Source organism: Amphibalanus amphitrite, unplaced genomic scaffold (genome assembly GCF_019059575.1).
Source record: "Amphibalanus amphitrite isolate SeventyFive unplaced genomic scaffold, NRLGWU_Aamphi_draft 000483F_arrow, whole genome shotgun sequence".
Taxonomy (NCBI): domain Eukaryota; kingdom Metazoa; phylum Arthropoda; class Thecostraca; order Balanomorpha; family Balanidae; genus Amphibalanus; species Amphibalanus amphitrite.
Genome location: NW_024881977.1, coordinates 284,098 through 299,517, shown reverse-complemented (window position 1 = coordinate 299,517; position 15,420 = coordinate 284,098). Strand labels below are relative to the sequence as shown.

Here is a 15,420-nt window from a genome sequence, read left to right as displayed (position 1 = left end):
TACAAATGACTATTTCTGCGTGCAAATGAAGGAAAGTGGAAATTTCATATTGAAATTAAACAATGTGGATGGGATGAAGGATGGCCGGTTTATGGACGGAGGGGCTGCTTTTTAAACCGTGTCCTGCTGGGGGGTGAAACGATCCCCTCTTTTTCTGTTGATAGCTCCCAAAGAGTTGCAGATATCGTCACCAAACTTTCAGGCATCAATTTTACACCTTGTCTCCAAAAAGGTTCCAAGAGGCTATGTTAGGATGGCCACAAATGCGGTCAGAATCATGTCATGTTCTGCTATTTCGACTCAGAAAAGGTTTTGCGGGAACTGCCACGTCTACAAATATTGAAGCTACGCAGTGTGCAATAACTTCGTTATTCCGATAAGTTACTCCAATCTTACCCAATATACCGTTGTTGTGACAAAAATTTTCACAATGACTGGCTTGAAATTTTCGGGGGATATACCAAAAGAATGTCCCATAATATTTGCCAAATTTGGCTGCGCTACGCCGTTTTTACGCTGTTTGCGAACAACCCTAGGGTTGCATAATCCTTCTTCTGGCGGGGCGAGGATTAACCCGCGCCCCGCTGGGCTATTCAGCCATACGCGCCCTGCTGGGGGGAGGGCAGATTCTGCCCCTCTGTCTTACTTCCGAACCGATGGTTGTAGAAAGACGGGGAAAACAGCACTCAAAAGCTCTCAACAAGGCGGATCTTAAGAGCCGTTTTTTTTTTTGCTTAAGTAGGTCAGAGGTCAAGTCAAGGTCAGGTTAAGGGTATAAAATGCAAGTTTCTACAGTATCGACCTTGCACCGTTGTTGCCGAACAATGGACTGAGACTGGTTGCCCAAAACGTATTCTTAGGCTACCAAGACAAGATTCGTTGCATACAATGTCATGTAAAGGTCAAGGTCAGGTCAGGTCACCAAATACGAAATATAGAAGAGGGCATGTGCGACAGATGTTTTATGGGTTATTTTATTCATAGAATTCAATGGGCACACTCAATTAATGATATTGACCACATCTGGATGAATTTCAGGTCGAGGCCAGGTCAAGTGAGGTCAAATTTTGAAGTTGATTGCTTAGAACCTAAAAAGATGTCTATCTGATGCAGTTTTTCACGGCAAATCGGATGGTGCTATTTTTTGTTTCCGTATGAGGTCTAGAAGTTCCAAAAAAATCTTTTTTTCGAAAGTTTTGTGTGTCGTGACATCATAAAAGATTGAGAAACTCCCACATTTTTGAACCGATTCTTCTAAAAATTGGTATGTAGGTGCACACATAGACCACTTCTCTAACATATATTCCGTTTTTTTCGATAAACACAAAATTTTGGATTTTATATTGAATTTCCCAAAAAGTCAGTTTTTTTTAATTGTGGGCCAAAATCCAAAATTTTCCAAAAACACGAGATATACATTTGATAGACAAAGTAGAATCACGTATAATCTTTTTTGTTACGTCTTGATTACTTTACAAATGAAGAGGTTAGCGGCGTTTGAAGATTTAGAAGCGAAAATGGCGTGACATGACGTCACTTAAACGTCATTTTCTCAAAAAGTTTCCAACGGACTTCGTTTTAATTTTCATGAACTTGTTAAATTGATGTATGTTAAAGCTTGACGTCACTGGCGTAACGCGTTTAGAAATTATTGGCGTAGAACGGGAGGGGATTCTGCCTCCCGTGACGAGGCAGAATCCCCTTTGACGTCACTGGCATAACGCGTTTAGAAGAAAAACGGGATTCTGACCCCCCGGGGGGGGGGGGGCGTGGGTTAAGTAGTTGGTCAGCCGATGTGTTTTTGGGATAATAACTTTTAATGACACAGTTACTACAGCAAATTGGCTTAATAGAAATGAGAAGAGATTTTGAGCGGACACTCCGGCAATGTTTGTCGACAGCCTATAGTATAGACATATTCATCAATACTAGTCGATTGTGCCGTTGTTGGCAGCCAACCACTTAAAATGTTAGGTATACATACGTTTTATATACCTGCCACACTCATCGATCGCTGAATTTTAAAAGGCATTGGTTCTGTCGATCTCTCCTTAGCAAACATTGTACGTTTGACAGTCAAATATGATTGGTTAAGGTTTATGAAATAGTCTTTTTACACTTTTTGATTTTAAACCAGTGCACCATTCAAACTATCAAGATGTTTGAATAACAAATCTCTTTCTTTGACTGTTAGTCGCCACTCGCCGTGATGATATATTTCCGTGGAATGCCACAATGGTTGAACCGCGCCCTGCTGGCCTGAGGGCAGTGTCATTGAACGTAATGCAAGGAATCGTTTCAGCAAAAGGTATCAGTTTGGATGGCGAATGCCCTTTAACGGCCAAACTGTCGATCTGAGGGAAAATCTGACGGCATGCTAGCGAACGAGTCTCGAAAGAGCTACCGGTTGCTCCTTTCCCTGATGTCGTAAGTGATAACCATCGCATTTCATCAGCAGGCGTCGATGTGCAAAAAACAATCGTTATCATTTGACCGATATCTGGAAATTTAACCCGCGCACCGACGGGGGGGGCGGATATCCGCCCCCCCCCCTGAGGTTTTTCGCGGATAGCGGGAAAACCGCGGCGCTATCGCCGCGAAATTTGGTACGACTATTCTCTCATCAATTTTACACATGGTGTGCAAGTTTGAACCTCCTAACTTTTAAGGTCAGGTCACCAGGTCACTTTGAATGACCCAACCTCAAGTCACTTTTTTGCAACTTTGTCACCGTGCCAGAGCTACAATAGATGTCGGAGGCCTTTGAAAGTCGCAGGATGTTATTAGGTCATTAGTAGCTACAATTTGTATATCTCGGAATTTTGATATCGGTGACCTAAGGTCAGGTCAATTTCGCGACCTCCCCAATCCCCATTATAAGTCATTGGGGGAAAAATCAACTCCCTGTTTTTACCACTAAAACGGGTCGGAATGGCCCCATATACCATACATGACTTCATATATGATCAACCTTCACTACCTTGAGGTCTGTTTTGCTGTTGGGCAGCTGTAAGGTCATGTGACGTCATCAAAGGTCACCAAAGGTTTTTTTGCCAATAACTCCGTACAGGAAGAAGATACAGCCGCGCGGATGGTCTCATTGTGTTCAGCTTGTCAAGACGCATCGATTGATATACATGATGACCTCGAGGTCACGTGACCTGAGGTCAACCTTTGACCTTGACCTTTCGAGGTCAACATATATATCACTCGATGCGGATTGACGAGAGGATCACGATGGTGCCCTTAGTTTGTTCCTATCTTGACTAATTCGAAAGTTATTCGAGAAAAATTCTCTCCATATCTAGCGCCGCCATTTTGACTTTTTCGACCCCTGTGACGTCATTTTTGACCTGACCTGAAAATGACCTTTGTAAAAATTGTAGACCTTGTCCGTGCGTATCCGATGCCGTTTACCGCTTGTCGTTATCTTGCTTCGTTCTCGAGATCTCAGGGGGGGGGGGCGGTCATCCGCCCCCCCCCCCCGTCGGTGCGAAGTTGGCGCAGACCCCCGTCGGTGCGCGGGTTAACTTTGAAAGTGATTGATGTACTTGCTGGCCGTTTTGTTTTGTTTTTTGTCTTGTACACCCACCGCCCCTTGTCCCTTACGTGGCCCGGGACTCGCACATTCTCAAGCTCTGGTATATGATATGAGATCGCTAACTGAACTTGTAGCACGTTCCTTACACATTTATAAAATTTATCATTTATCGAGGTCGTCAAACTGCTTCTGGACTTCATGAGTGTCGTTCTTGCTACCTCCTCACGCAATCCAAGACAATGCAGTAGCGTTGTTTGGCTTTATTGACAAAGGACATCACACAATAAATACAACACAAACAGAATTCATTCACGCATACAATACACGTATTTCTGACTTAGTTGCCGTAGGCGGGCTTGTAGGTGGGCTTGTAGCTCGGCTGAGGGTAGCTGGGCTTGTAGCTGGGCTTGTACTCGTCGTAGCGGGCCTCACCCTCGTAGGTGACGTCAGCAATGGTGCCAGAGTAGGCGTCATCCACACGGTAGGTGACCGTCTGGGTACGGCCGTCGGGCAGCACAACCGAGTAAGATCCCTGGGTGGCGTAGCCGTCACGCGCCTCCTGGGCGTTGAAGACGGGCTCGTAGTCTCCGTATCCGTGGACGTCGTAGCTGTAGTCGTACTTGGGCGGCTGGTCGTAGCTCTCCTGCTTGTAGGGAGCGGGCTTGTAGGCCGGCTGGGGGTGGTAGGCGGGCCTGGGCGCGTAGGAGGGCGCGCTGTCGGCGGCGGCAACGGCCAGCAGGGCGGCAACCACGAAGAACTGAAACACAAGATAATAGTCAATTCATTTGAACTGTTTAGGACAAGGTTGAATCGTTTGTCCTTGTTCTGGTTTGTTCCGATGGCTTGACGATATTCGAAACATTCACAAAGCTTATACCATTTCCTTCTTTTTGACCACTCTGCCTGGGTTTGCGTAACAAACTTCCCCATAACAGCCTCGGTTTGGAGGGCACCTACCTTCATGTTGAGTGTGCTGTGGAGCTGTGTGATCAACTGATGCCGACCTGCGGGCCGGAGCGGCTTTATACGGCTCGGAGCCGGGCCGTGACCTAGACATTCGCCGATGGACGGGCGTGGCCAACGCCGGGGCGCTGGTGGAGGAAAATAGATATTTTATTTCGCTCATATATAATAAGCACTCCGATATAGAGGATTAGATAGAGAACAATAGATAATGAGAGGACTCTTTTGTTGCTTAGCGGAGGGGACAGACAATAAAAGTTGGTGCATTTTAATGGAATCATTTGCCTAAGATGAAGAGTGAGTGGGAATATATAAAGGATTGCTTTTTAATGGTAAGTGGTGCTTGAAAAAAAAAATGTTAATCATTGAGAAAGAACTCAGCTATTATAGTCTGGTCACCATAGATTATCAATGGTCGATTTTTGCCGTTTTATTTTCTTCGATGAATTGGCTCATTTGGTTTGTGATTTTATAGCGGTGGATTTACCCTGACGCATGTATCCTCGGATTTTACCTTTAGTTGGGACCTTAGTACCAGAGAGGAAAAGCCGTCAAGATTGACGTTTTGGAAAAATGTGTTCTGCATTAACTTTTGACATGACACTTGATATTACCTGCATCGTGTTTCGTTCGTCGAGACGCGTCGAATGATCTTTAATTTAACCTTTAATTTTGCCTTTAGATAATGAACTAGCCTACTAGCCTAGCGGTCCTGTTGTAACTACGCTGATCCGTATCGCTAAGATGAATGCTAGGGTGTTTTCATCGCTCTAGCATATCTTAACGAAAATTAGATTTGAAAGACTGTCAGATTTTTTCGGTTTACGATGACCTCAGGGTTTTAAAGAGCGGTCACGACTGCAATTTTCGATTCAGTGTTCATTACGCGATGTTTGCGAGTGTTCAACATGACTTTCGTCCGAAAGAAGCATAGGGGAAGGTGGGGTAAGACGGACCAGCTAAGGTTTGAGGCCGCATATCTTGCTACATTGCTCTCGTAATTCATATTATTTATAGTCTTCGGAATGCTCAATCCTTCCTCTGTTGATATGTGTGAAGACTAAATTTCAAATTAAAGACATCTAGGTGGTGGATGCTCTTAAAGAGGGACATGTCAAAAACTCAAGACAAGAAAAAACGTGGGGTAAGACGGACCACCCAGCAGTGCCTGCTATCCGTTCATGTGTGTTACACTTCTGCTCTGTACTCTTGTAAGAAAAAGTAACCAGAATGGTAAAATAACAAAATGAGCCTTTATTCTTTACTCATGTGTGATGGAAGTGCAGCTAAAAGCTGGGAACATGTGTGTTGATTGTCGTTTGGCATGAATGCATGCTAACTGAGCACTTGCATGTATGGCTCACATGCAACAAAGACTCCTTCCTGAAAAATTAGCTTACTTAAACTTGTGTCAATGTTTTCGAAAAGAACTTTCCATATGCAGGGTACAATGGACCACCACAGGGTAAGATGGACCACAGTGGTCCGTCTTGCCCCAAATCTAAATTCTGTCATTATCATGACGTATATGTCAAATAGCCCAACATTGCAAAACCTTGCCTTTCCTAAAGTGTGACTATAACTAAGTTTATAACTTTGTTCTTCACAGTTAAGTGCAAAATAGAAACTAATCATGCAAGAAAGCCGCCGTAATTGAATCACCCGTAGACCTCTTATATTAGATCGGTTTGACGAAAAACAACATTTTTCTCAATAACTCAAAAGCTATGCATCCTAGCAGCATGAGCTCAAGGTGGCCATTGTTATGAAGGAAAACAAACATAGTGAGTGCATAAAGCAGTAAATACCAGCAGCGGTTCAGCCGGGAGGGCTGGTGGTCCGTCTTGCCCCGCTGGGCCGTCTTACCCCACCTTCCCCTACTTCAATTATACCATTGTCTTGAAATGGAGGGGTCGCCTTACCCTGACCTTATTTCACCGATATCTTAAGTTCGAGCTATATGTTGTATACACTTTTAGACTGATCAATCGTTGAATTTTTAATAGAAAGTGTTCTTGCAAAGAAGCGAAGGCGAGCATTTCAAGTTTGGCGGTCAAATATCATTTAGGCATACCTGAAAATAAATTATGTGAGCTTTCCTATTTGAAGCCGGTAAACAATGCCATTTATCAAGATGCTGATCGAAAACGTTACTTCTTTCACTGTTCACTGGCCACTGCCCAGGTTACATATATCTTTGCAGATACCGGGTGTCCCAAAAGTAAGGTCATGATTTAAAACTTAAATATCTCGAGAAGTAAGAGTCCGAATGACTTCCAATTTTAACACGTGCAAGGTACATCCATAAAATTATTTTCTTGCATGCTTAAACCATTTTTGATCATAACTACACCGAGCAGTAGGCATAAAACTGAGAAGGTCGAAATTCAACTCTTAGAGAGGGTCCGTCATTAAAACAAAGGGTAAATACCGCCCAGTTTTCGGCCCTAAGCAGACCCTATCAGCTCGCCCTATCTCTGAACTCATGCATAGTTTCGCCTCAACCGGTAAAACGTCAGAAAAAAGGTATAATGTACGCACAGGGCATGTATACTTAGCCACGTGTGCTTCGAGGTCCTGAGGACGACAGCGGGAATCGGGTGACAATAAATCAAGAGAGGTGGCCGAGAGTCCTCCCACTGGTTCTTCCGCTCGTCGCAACGCAGCTGTGCCGACACCATCAGCCAGCAGTGGTTTCAGCAGGATGGAGACTATGCTTGCACCGTCCTGAAGATCATGCATTGTCTCCGAGAGTGGATGTGAGATCCCGTAATTTTCAGTCAGGGCAACGCCATTGAATGGCCTCCGCGGTCACCTGACGTTACACCTTCATATTTTTATTCTCTGGATACACAACAGAAAGATTGTCTTTTAGGACAACCCAACGAGCCGGGAAGAACTAAAGGATGATCCCTTCGAGCAAACATAGGCGGCATCTCACCAGAGAATCGCTCCAGAATAGTGGAGGAAGTCAAACGTAGTCTATTCATGCACGCGGCCCAAAATGGTAGCCATGTAGAAAAGCAGCAAATGTGGGGCTACGAGCCAATGTATTGACTCATATGTATGTCAGAATAAAATTTTATAAAATGCTCTTTCATATGATGTCCTATTTATATCTATCCATCGCGTATTTTTGGCAGTGTGGCCAAAACAAATGATGACCTTACTTTTGGGACACCCGGTATATTGGACAGGTATGTAGTAAAGAGCAAGTAGCATACGAATATATTCAAGTAGCAATTACATATAAATACGCGGACCGGTTTCGTCTATGAAAGACTTCTTCAGCGCTTGACATATACGTTTTTGAAAAGCGCTGAAGAAGTCTTTCATATACGAAACCGGTCCGCGTATTTATATGTAATTGCTACTTGAATATATTCGTATGCTACTTGCTCTTTACTATATATCTTTGCGATTGTTTAATGGTGTCCTGATGGCCTGAGCATTGAATGTTCGCAGAAGGCAAGGAGTTATTTCGGCAAAAGACATCCATTGGGATGGTCTTTGCCCTGTGGAGGTCCAACCTTGGATGAAGGAAAAGCACTTTCCAATCTAGGTCCCTTTGTCCATGGCTGAACTGTTGATTTGTGGTCAAATATGACATCATGCTCGTGAACGAGGCTCGAAAGAGCTATCGATAACACTTTTCCGCACAAAGCACAAATCATTAGCTAATATGATTTGTGATTTTCCGTTAAAGCACAAATCATATTAGCTAATGAGTTATGCGCCGATTTGTTTAAAAAAGTGTACATTTGGCCGATGATAACTGGTGACTAGAGGCATGCTTCACTAAGAAATAAAGTTTGCAATTACGAAGAAAAAACTTGAGTTCACAAGAAAAAAGACTTGCAATTACAAGTTTCTAGTGAAAGAGGTCTTTGAATGTAAAAAAATGACTATGCTATTTTTCTGCTAATTTTTTATGTTTTTAAACGCCGATTTCCGCTTGTCGCTACGTGGCCTGGGCATGCTCTAACTCTATGGTATTAGCAGTGATAGAGACTACACCTGTTTTCCTTCAACTTGAAAAAGTTGGAGTTTTATTTGAAAAAGATGCATTTCAATTTGAAAAAAGTAATTCAATTTGAATTACAACGCTTTTTCCCAATTGAAGTGCATCGTTTTGGAATTGAACTCTTTTCAGACTGGAGGAAAAAAAGGTGTAGAATTTATGTTCAAACTCTAGCAGTCTATCATAGCGTAAAAGTTGAGGAGCCCCAGCCCGTTATAACTTCCTCTAATTTTAATTAAGCCATCAGGACTCAGTTTTGTATGAACCAGCGCACTGCCTAAGTGCCATTATAAAAAAGTAGCATTTTATATTCATACAAGAAAGTGTCTCATCCATCAGATTGCATCTTAGCTGACCGTAAGACGTTCATTTCTGTCTACAGGGTGTCCGGAAATTATTAGCCCCTCCATCAGCTCGCCGCCATAATTAATAAACAAAGGGCCCCCGAGTCATGGTTTATTTACCGACTTATCCTCTGCCCTGTCCTACCCATTCCCTCATCCGCTTTGGCATTCCATAGATCAAGATGTCCAAAGTAACAGCGCTGATGTTCAGCCACACCTTTCACAGGTTCCTCTTAAGTCCGTTTTCTGGCTCAATCTTGCTGAGCTCTCCTTCACGATTCCCCACAAGTTTTCGATTGGGACTAGGACAGAGGATTCGATTTGACTTCCTATTTCATTTCAGTCTTCACCATAACTTCAGCGCGATGACGCTTTGTCAAAGAGTTTCTTTCGTCATAGTAGACACCACGTTCACGTGCGAGTTACGCCTGTCAAACTCTGACCCCTGGCGCCTCGCAAGTGTCAAAGTCAGGTGACCAGGATAGGTCATGTGACTAACGGACAGCTGTGGATAGCCTGAGGCACGGTCTTAGCAAATTTAACAAGGGGCATAATTTCCGGCACCCCGTACATTTCGAAAAGGTATCAGTTATGGAGATCCTCGAACTGATCTTGGATTTCATTAATGTCGTTCTTTCCACCTCCTCACGCAATCCAGAAATGAAGTAACGGTGTTTGGCTTTATTGACAAAGGACATCACACAATAAATACAACACAAACAGAATTCATTCAAGCATACAATGCACGTATTTCTGACTTAGTTGCCGTAGGCGGGCTTGTAGGTGGGCTTGTAGCTCGGCTGAGGGTAGCTGGGCTTGTAGCTGGGCTTGTACTCGTCGTAGCGAGCCTCACCCTCGTAGGTGACGTCAGCAATGGTGCCAGAGTAGGCGTCATCCACACGGTAGGTGACTGTCTGGGTACGGCCGTCGGGCAGCACAACCGAGTAAGATCCCTGGGTGGCGTAGCCGTCACGCGCCTCCTGGGCGTTGAAGACGGGCTCGTAGTCTCCGTATCCGTGGACGTCGTAGCTGTAGTCGTACTTGGGCGGCTGGTCGTAGCTCTCCTGCTTGTAGGGAGCGGGCTTGTAGGCCGGCTGGGGGTGGTAGGCGGGCCTGGGCGCGTAGGAGGGCGCGCTGTCGGCGGCGGCAACGGCCAGCAGGGCGGCAACCACGAAGAACTGAAACATAGGATAATAGTCAATTTATTTTAATCGTTTAGGCCAAGGTTGAATCGTTTGTTCTTGTTCTAGCTTATTCCAATGGCTTGTCGATATTCGAAAGAATATCCCATTCACAAAGCTTTTACCGTTTCCTTCTTTCTGACCACTCCGCCTGGGTTTGCGTAACAAACTTCCCCATAACAGCCTCGGTTTGGAGGGCACCTACCTTCATGTTGAGTGTGCTGTGGAGCTGTGTGATCAACTGATGCCGACCTGCGGACCGGAGCGGCTTTATACGGCTCGGAGTCGGGCCGTGACCTAGACATTCGCCGATGGACGGGCGTGGCCAACGCCGGGGCGCCGGCCGAAGGCGACGCGACAGTGCATACGTATGCTTGCGAATGGCGAGTGTGCTACCGTATTCTTCTCGTTATTTGAGGCCGCCTTTTGGTTATACATACATATGGACAAGGCCCTAAATACACATATGGACTTGTATGACGAACGTGAATTGTATCTGGCGTCCGGCGGTTATCTCAGTTTATTTAGTCCACCATAGGTATTTTATGTAATGACACTCCTATGTTAACCCTCGCCCTGGCATGGCATTTTTCATAACACGGCCTGGCAGGGAGGGGGGTTTCGATGCGACCCCCCCCCCCTCGCGATTGGCTCCTATGGCACCTAGAAACACCAAATTTTGTAGGTAGGTGGGCCCCCTGGAGTTCTCGCACTTGTGCAAATTTTGTTGCTCTAGGTCAATATTTAGGGGGGTTTTGGGGGTATAAATGTAAAAATTTCGCTAAAAACAGATCAAAAGTTTTTCGCTTATAACTTTTGATCTAATTAAGATAGAGAAAAAGAAAAGCACCAGTGAACTTAGCACGTCAAGGGGCGTCGAATGATATACTTTTGCTCGCTTAAGTGTACTTTAAGTTTTTCTTAATTTTTAAGTAAACTTAAATTAATTGATTAAGTTCAAGTTAGCCAAATTGCATCATATCGCATATCATTCGATTTGGCTGCTCACCAGGAACACAATGACACAATTTGTTAAGCTCCAGCGTCATTATGTGCCAAGTTATTGGCAAAAACGTCATTTGACCTCAGTTGACCTCATTTGACCTGTCCCATGGATAAGTACACCAAACAAAGAAGCACCAAGTAACCTGCTGTTAAGTTCTGTGGTTTCAAAGCACAAACGTGATAGAACGAAGCGGATATATCAAGTATTTTCCGAATTTAGTATTTTCCCATAGGCTTAACATTACGACGTAATGACCTCTAACTGACCTCAGGTCAGTGACCTTAAAAACCCGAACTATATGTTATACAACTCGGTGAACTTAGCATATCCTGAAAGTTTGAAGGAAATCAGTCCAAAACTGTGAGTTGGACAGGTGTAAAAAGAAACTTGAAATTTGACCATGACCTTGTACCGGTTTTTCTGACCTGGTGACCTGAACCAAGGTCACCTGGACCTGAATTTTTCAGGTCATATGTAAAAAGGTTGCCCCATAGACTGTGCCAAATTTGGTGGCGCTGCGCGCCGCCGTTTTTAGCTATCTTCGAAAAACCCTGGGAGGGGGGGGGCGCATCGACCCCTCCCCCTGCCAGGGCGAGGGTTAAGTTTCCATTGAGTTGATTTTTTTTTTTAGGAATGTAATGAGTTGGACTTTTAGGTATATTAGTTGGGTGCATTTTAAAAATGATACCTTCGTTCAATTTTCTCTCACCACCTTTGCTAAAATTAATTTAAGCGAGGATATTGCAGATAATTATATGTGTGCGCTGTATTTTTGTTTCAGGTTGCAAAGCACGAGCGAGTCTTTGCAAATATAACGAGGAAAAGTATGTGCGCCTCAGCCCCTCCTGCAACGTATTTGAGAGGCTTCTATCCTCGCAACAGCACATCCGTTAGATGAGTGTTCATTGCCGTATGGTGGACCCATCCCTTCCACCCCGATATGGCATGTAGGTTACAGTCCCGACGAGTGCCACATGCCAACTTAAATCGGTGACAAAATTGTTGCTCTTACATTTACTCCTGAACGGCCGGGCCGATTGTGCTGAAACTTTAATAAGCTCATGTGTCTGCTCTCCAGTTGTAACGAGTACTTGGCCATATATTTCTACATATCACACATATCTATCTGTATACAAAAGACAAAACATTAACAGATTCGTAGACACGCTTCACTGCTCGGTCAGGGATAGTACGCGGTGTCGTGTCTGCTCTTCTGCGGCGGCGCCGGGCCGGTGAACGCCTCTCGGTATGTGGTCGTGTAGCCAGGCTGCTCTGAGCCCGACTTTGTGTACGTTCTCTCCCGGTACCCGGTACACCTGTACCCGCTCCGGGAGGAGGAGCGACCGCTACAGCTGTACTGGTAGCTCTGGCTGTTGAAGCTGTTTGAGAACCGAGCTCCTGAAGCCGTCGAGCTGTTGGGGAGTCCCTGGTCCTTGCGGCGTTGACCGGATGTTATTTCATTCTTGGTGAAGTGGCTGACCTCTGTCCTGCGGTGATTCTGCTGCGGCGCCGGGTCAGCTGGGGCAGACGGTCCGTTCTTTCCACTGCCTCCGCTTTTCCCACTCGCTGGCTCCGGAGCAGCGGTCGGGGACTGGTAGTTGGCTGTCCGGGCTGTCGAGCGGTCAGCAGATCTGCCGCGGCCAGTCGCGGAGGTCCTCCCCCGTCGGCGGCTCTTTCGTCGGTCGGCGGGGGAAGGGACGCGCCGCTCTACCCCCGTCGGTGAGCTCGGAGGAGGTTCGGAGCTCGTGCCGACAGTCTGGTTCCGTCGGCGACCGCGACCGCTGCCCGTCGACGGCTCGACCGGCGAGCTCCTGCCTGTGACGCTTGGCGAGCTGGTGCTGCTAGTGCGGCCCGGAGCTGGGACTCGCTGTTCGGTGCTGGTTGCTGAGCTACCAGTGACGGCATTTGGACTGGTGTTTAGGCCACCGCTGTAGTCCCTGTGAGGCGCTGATCCACTGTTATGAACGTGATCGTAGGCGGGCGCATTGTGGCCGGTGTTGTAGACAGCAGCGGCAGTAGGTGTTATCCCTTCACTGGGTGTTCCGTAGCCGGCCTGCTGACTTGGCGTGTTATACCCGCTCTGCTGGGCGTCATATCCACTCGTCTGCGCGTCATATGCACTCTGCTGAACTGTAGGCTCACTATAGCCAGTCTGTTGAGTGGTCACTAACTTATAACCCGTCTGGCCATCCGTCGACACAGCGTAAGCGGCGTAGTTTACCGGCACTATATATGCTGCCTGCAGAGCTGTTTGCGTATTGTAGCCGGCAGGCTGGCTTGTTTGCGTGCCCGCCGCTTGGTAGCCGTTCTGGCCACCGGCAGTTTGCAGGTAGCCCGGTACACTGTAGGCTGCCTGCTGAACTGCCGGTGTTTTGTAGCCGGCAGACTGACTGCTCTGGGTCTGGTAGTTAGGCTGGCTGCCATACGCTGCTTTGTAGCCGTTTTGCCACAAGTTGGGCGTGCTGTAGCTGCCCTGGTAGCCGGGGGCTGCGGTGGTTGTCTGGGACGCTGTCTGCTGGTATGCCGCAGCGTAGCCCGGAGACTGGTAGCTCCACTGGTAGGTTTGTCCGCCACTGGCCGGCTGGCTCGTCGCCGAGCTGTAGGTGTGTCGGTAGGTGCTCTGGCCGGGCTGGGCCGCCGTCCGGTAGCTGTGCGCTGCGGCTGTATGGTGGCCCCGAGGGCTGCTCTGGGCTGAGGCGCGGCTGTAGCTGCGCGGGCTGTAGGCGGGCGCCTGGCGCCGCTCCCGGGGCCCGCCGGGAGCCGTTTGCGCCGCAGTGCACACGGCCAGAAGCGCCGCCGCCAGAACGATCTGGAACTGAAGCCAGGGCTCGGTCAGACCATTCGCTACTAGAGCTACCAACACTTCAATCTCATCTCTATGCCTGAGCAGTGAACACTGCTCTCGTTCACTGCTCTCTGAATGCTGCCATCTGAAGTCTGAACACTATCAGCTTTTTTTTAAATAAATTTAGTCCGAATGGTTGAATGGGTGGATTTGAGGAATCAGAGCCCGCACTAAGCACAGCTTGTTGTGCTGACCCTGACCCCACCACCCGATCGCGCAATTCCAGTTGTATGGCAGAATTTTGTCCGAACGTTTAACGTGCCCTCACGACTGGACACGGCCCCCTCCGCTCACTCACGTTACCTGGCTTCTGTGCGGCCCCTGCCACAGACACGCACGCCATTACACGTAGGAGCTAAATGTGGCCGCCCGCACCGGGGCTTGAACCGGGCTCTCACTACCGGCTTAGCGTCGAATTCCGGCGCTTTAATCCACTCGGCCACGGAGGGGACAAGGCCTCCGTGGCCTTGTTCCCTCCGTGGCCTTGTCGCCCTGTCCCCTCTGACCTTCAGCTTGAACTGAAGGTCAGAATAACTCTGTGTCAGCCTGATGGTAGCACGTTTTGCATGGACAATATTGAACAGCAGTGGACTATGTACGAGTATATTGTATCCTCTTCCCCTATGGTAGCCACTGGACCAGCGTTTTTCGTGTTCAGCTTTTTAAAAACGATTTTATGATGCTCCTCTGATGTTGGCATGCTTCTCCCTTTTTCTGTCAGTAATTTTTTTTCTGAAATATCACATTGCTTACTTTACTTTTGCATTGTTTACTGATACCAAATCGATTAAAATAAATGAATTAGATAAAAAAATCGACAAAAGTTATCATGTTCCAAGCATATCTTACGGCAACTCATACCCCACCCCCAGCCAGGTATGTACATACTGTCGCAATGCTTCGCCTGCACTGCCCTACTCCAGTGCCACGCTTACCTTTCTGTCGTCTATTGGGTAGCACCGGTACAACTAATATAAATTCCGCCCATAACTACCCCTTGGTGACTCTCATCTTCGTGTTCTTCATGGGACAGTACTGGGCGAACTGGTATAAATCCTGCTTTTCAGGGTTTATAGTTTATACCATACCATCTTACTTCAGACACTCACCTTTGTGCTCTCCACAGGGCATCATTGGGTGCACTAGTACAACCCCACCTTTCACCACCCCCTGACACTCTCACCTTAGTGTTGTCCATAAGGCGGCACTGGGCGAACTGGTACAAACCCGGTGGCCAGCCGACTCCTATATAACCTCCGCCGAAACCGGTACGGTGCGTAGCCGGTAAACAATGCACCCAGAGGCTGTGGCCGTACAGCGCTGATGACTATGATGTAGCGTGCAAAATGACTACAACGAAGCATGTTTTGTGCCGTGAACAGGGTTCACATCGACTATGTTTTCCGGTATAAATCCGCCATGCCATCACAGGTCTCATCAGTACAGTTTGTCCAACAATAGCTGTGTCAACGAACCAGAACGGCACAAAACACGGCGCAAGCTAGAACTGAGGCTGTGC

The 15,420-nt window shown here is 46.9% G+C and overlaps 3 protein-coding genes across 4 annotated transcripts; all 3 read right to left on the bottom strand.

Annotated features, from left to right (window-relative positions):
- Positions 1-3,786: 3,786 nt before the first annotated feature.
- On the bottom strand, positions 3,787-6,697 carry LOC122392368 (adhesive plaque matrix protein-like). The gene is made up of 3 exons (XM_043387166.1): positions 6,579-6,697; positions 4,499-4,632; positions 3,787-4,298 (listed from the first exon to the last, which is right to left on the bottom strand). Exons 2-3 carry the CDS (start codon positions 4,502-4,504, stop codon positions 3,879-3,881), a joined length of 426 nt encoding a protein of 141 aa, XP_043243101.1. The 5' UTR covers positions 4,505-4,632; positions 6,579-6,697; the 3' UTR covers positions 3,787-3,878.
- Positions 6,698-9,535: 2,838 nt separating this feature from the next.
- On the bottom strand, positions 9,536-10,301 carry LOC122392369 (adhesive plaque matrix protein-like). Its single transcript, XM_043387167.1, has 2 exons — positions 10,256-10,301; positions 9,536-10,047 (listed from the first exon to the last, which is right to left on the bottom strand). Exons 1-2 carry the CDS (start codon positions 10,259-10,261, stop codon positions 9,628-9,630), a joined length of 426 nt encoding a protein of 141 aa, XP_043243102.1. The 5' UTR covers positions 10,262-10,301; the 3' UTR covers positions 9,536-9,627.
- A 1,833-nt stretch (positions 10,302-12,134) lies between these two features.
- On the bottom strand, positions 12,135-15,124 carry LOC122392357 (mucin-5AC-like). Of its 2 annotated transcripts, none has more exons than XM_043387145.1 (2): positions 15,085-15,124; positions 12,135-13,871 (listed from the first exon to the last, which is right to left on the bottom strand). In XM_043387145.1, exons 1-2 carry the CDS (start codon positions 15,097-15,099, stop codon positions 12,237-12,239), a joined length of 1,650 nt encoding a protein of 549 aa, XP_043243080.1. In that variant the 5' UTR covers positions 15,100-15,124; the 3' UTR covers positions 12,135-12,236. The 2 variants fall into 2 exon arrangements, with proteins under 2 accessions (XP_043243080.1, XP_043243081.1); XM_043387146.1 differs by having other exon boundaries at positions 12,135-13,865; positions 15,085-15,107.
- Between the last annotated feature and the right edge of the window lie 296 nt (positions 15,125-15,420).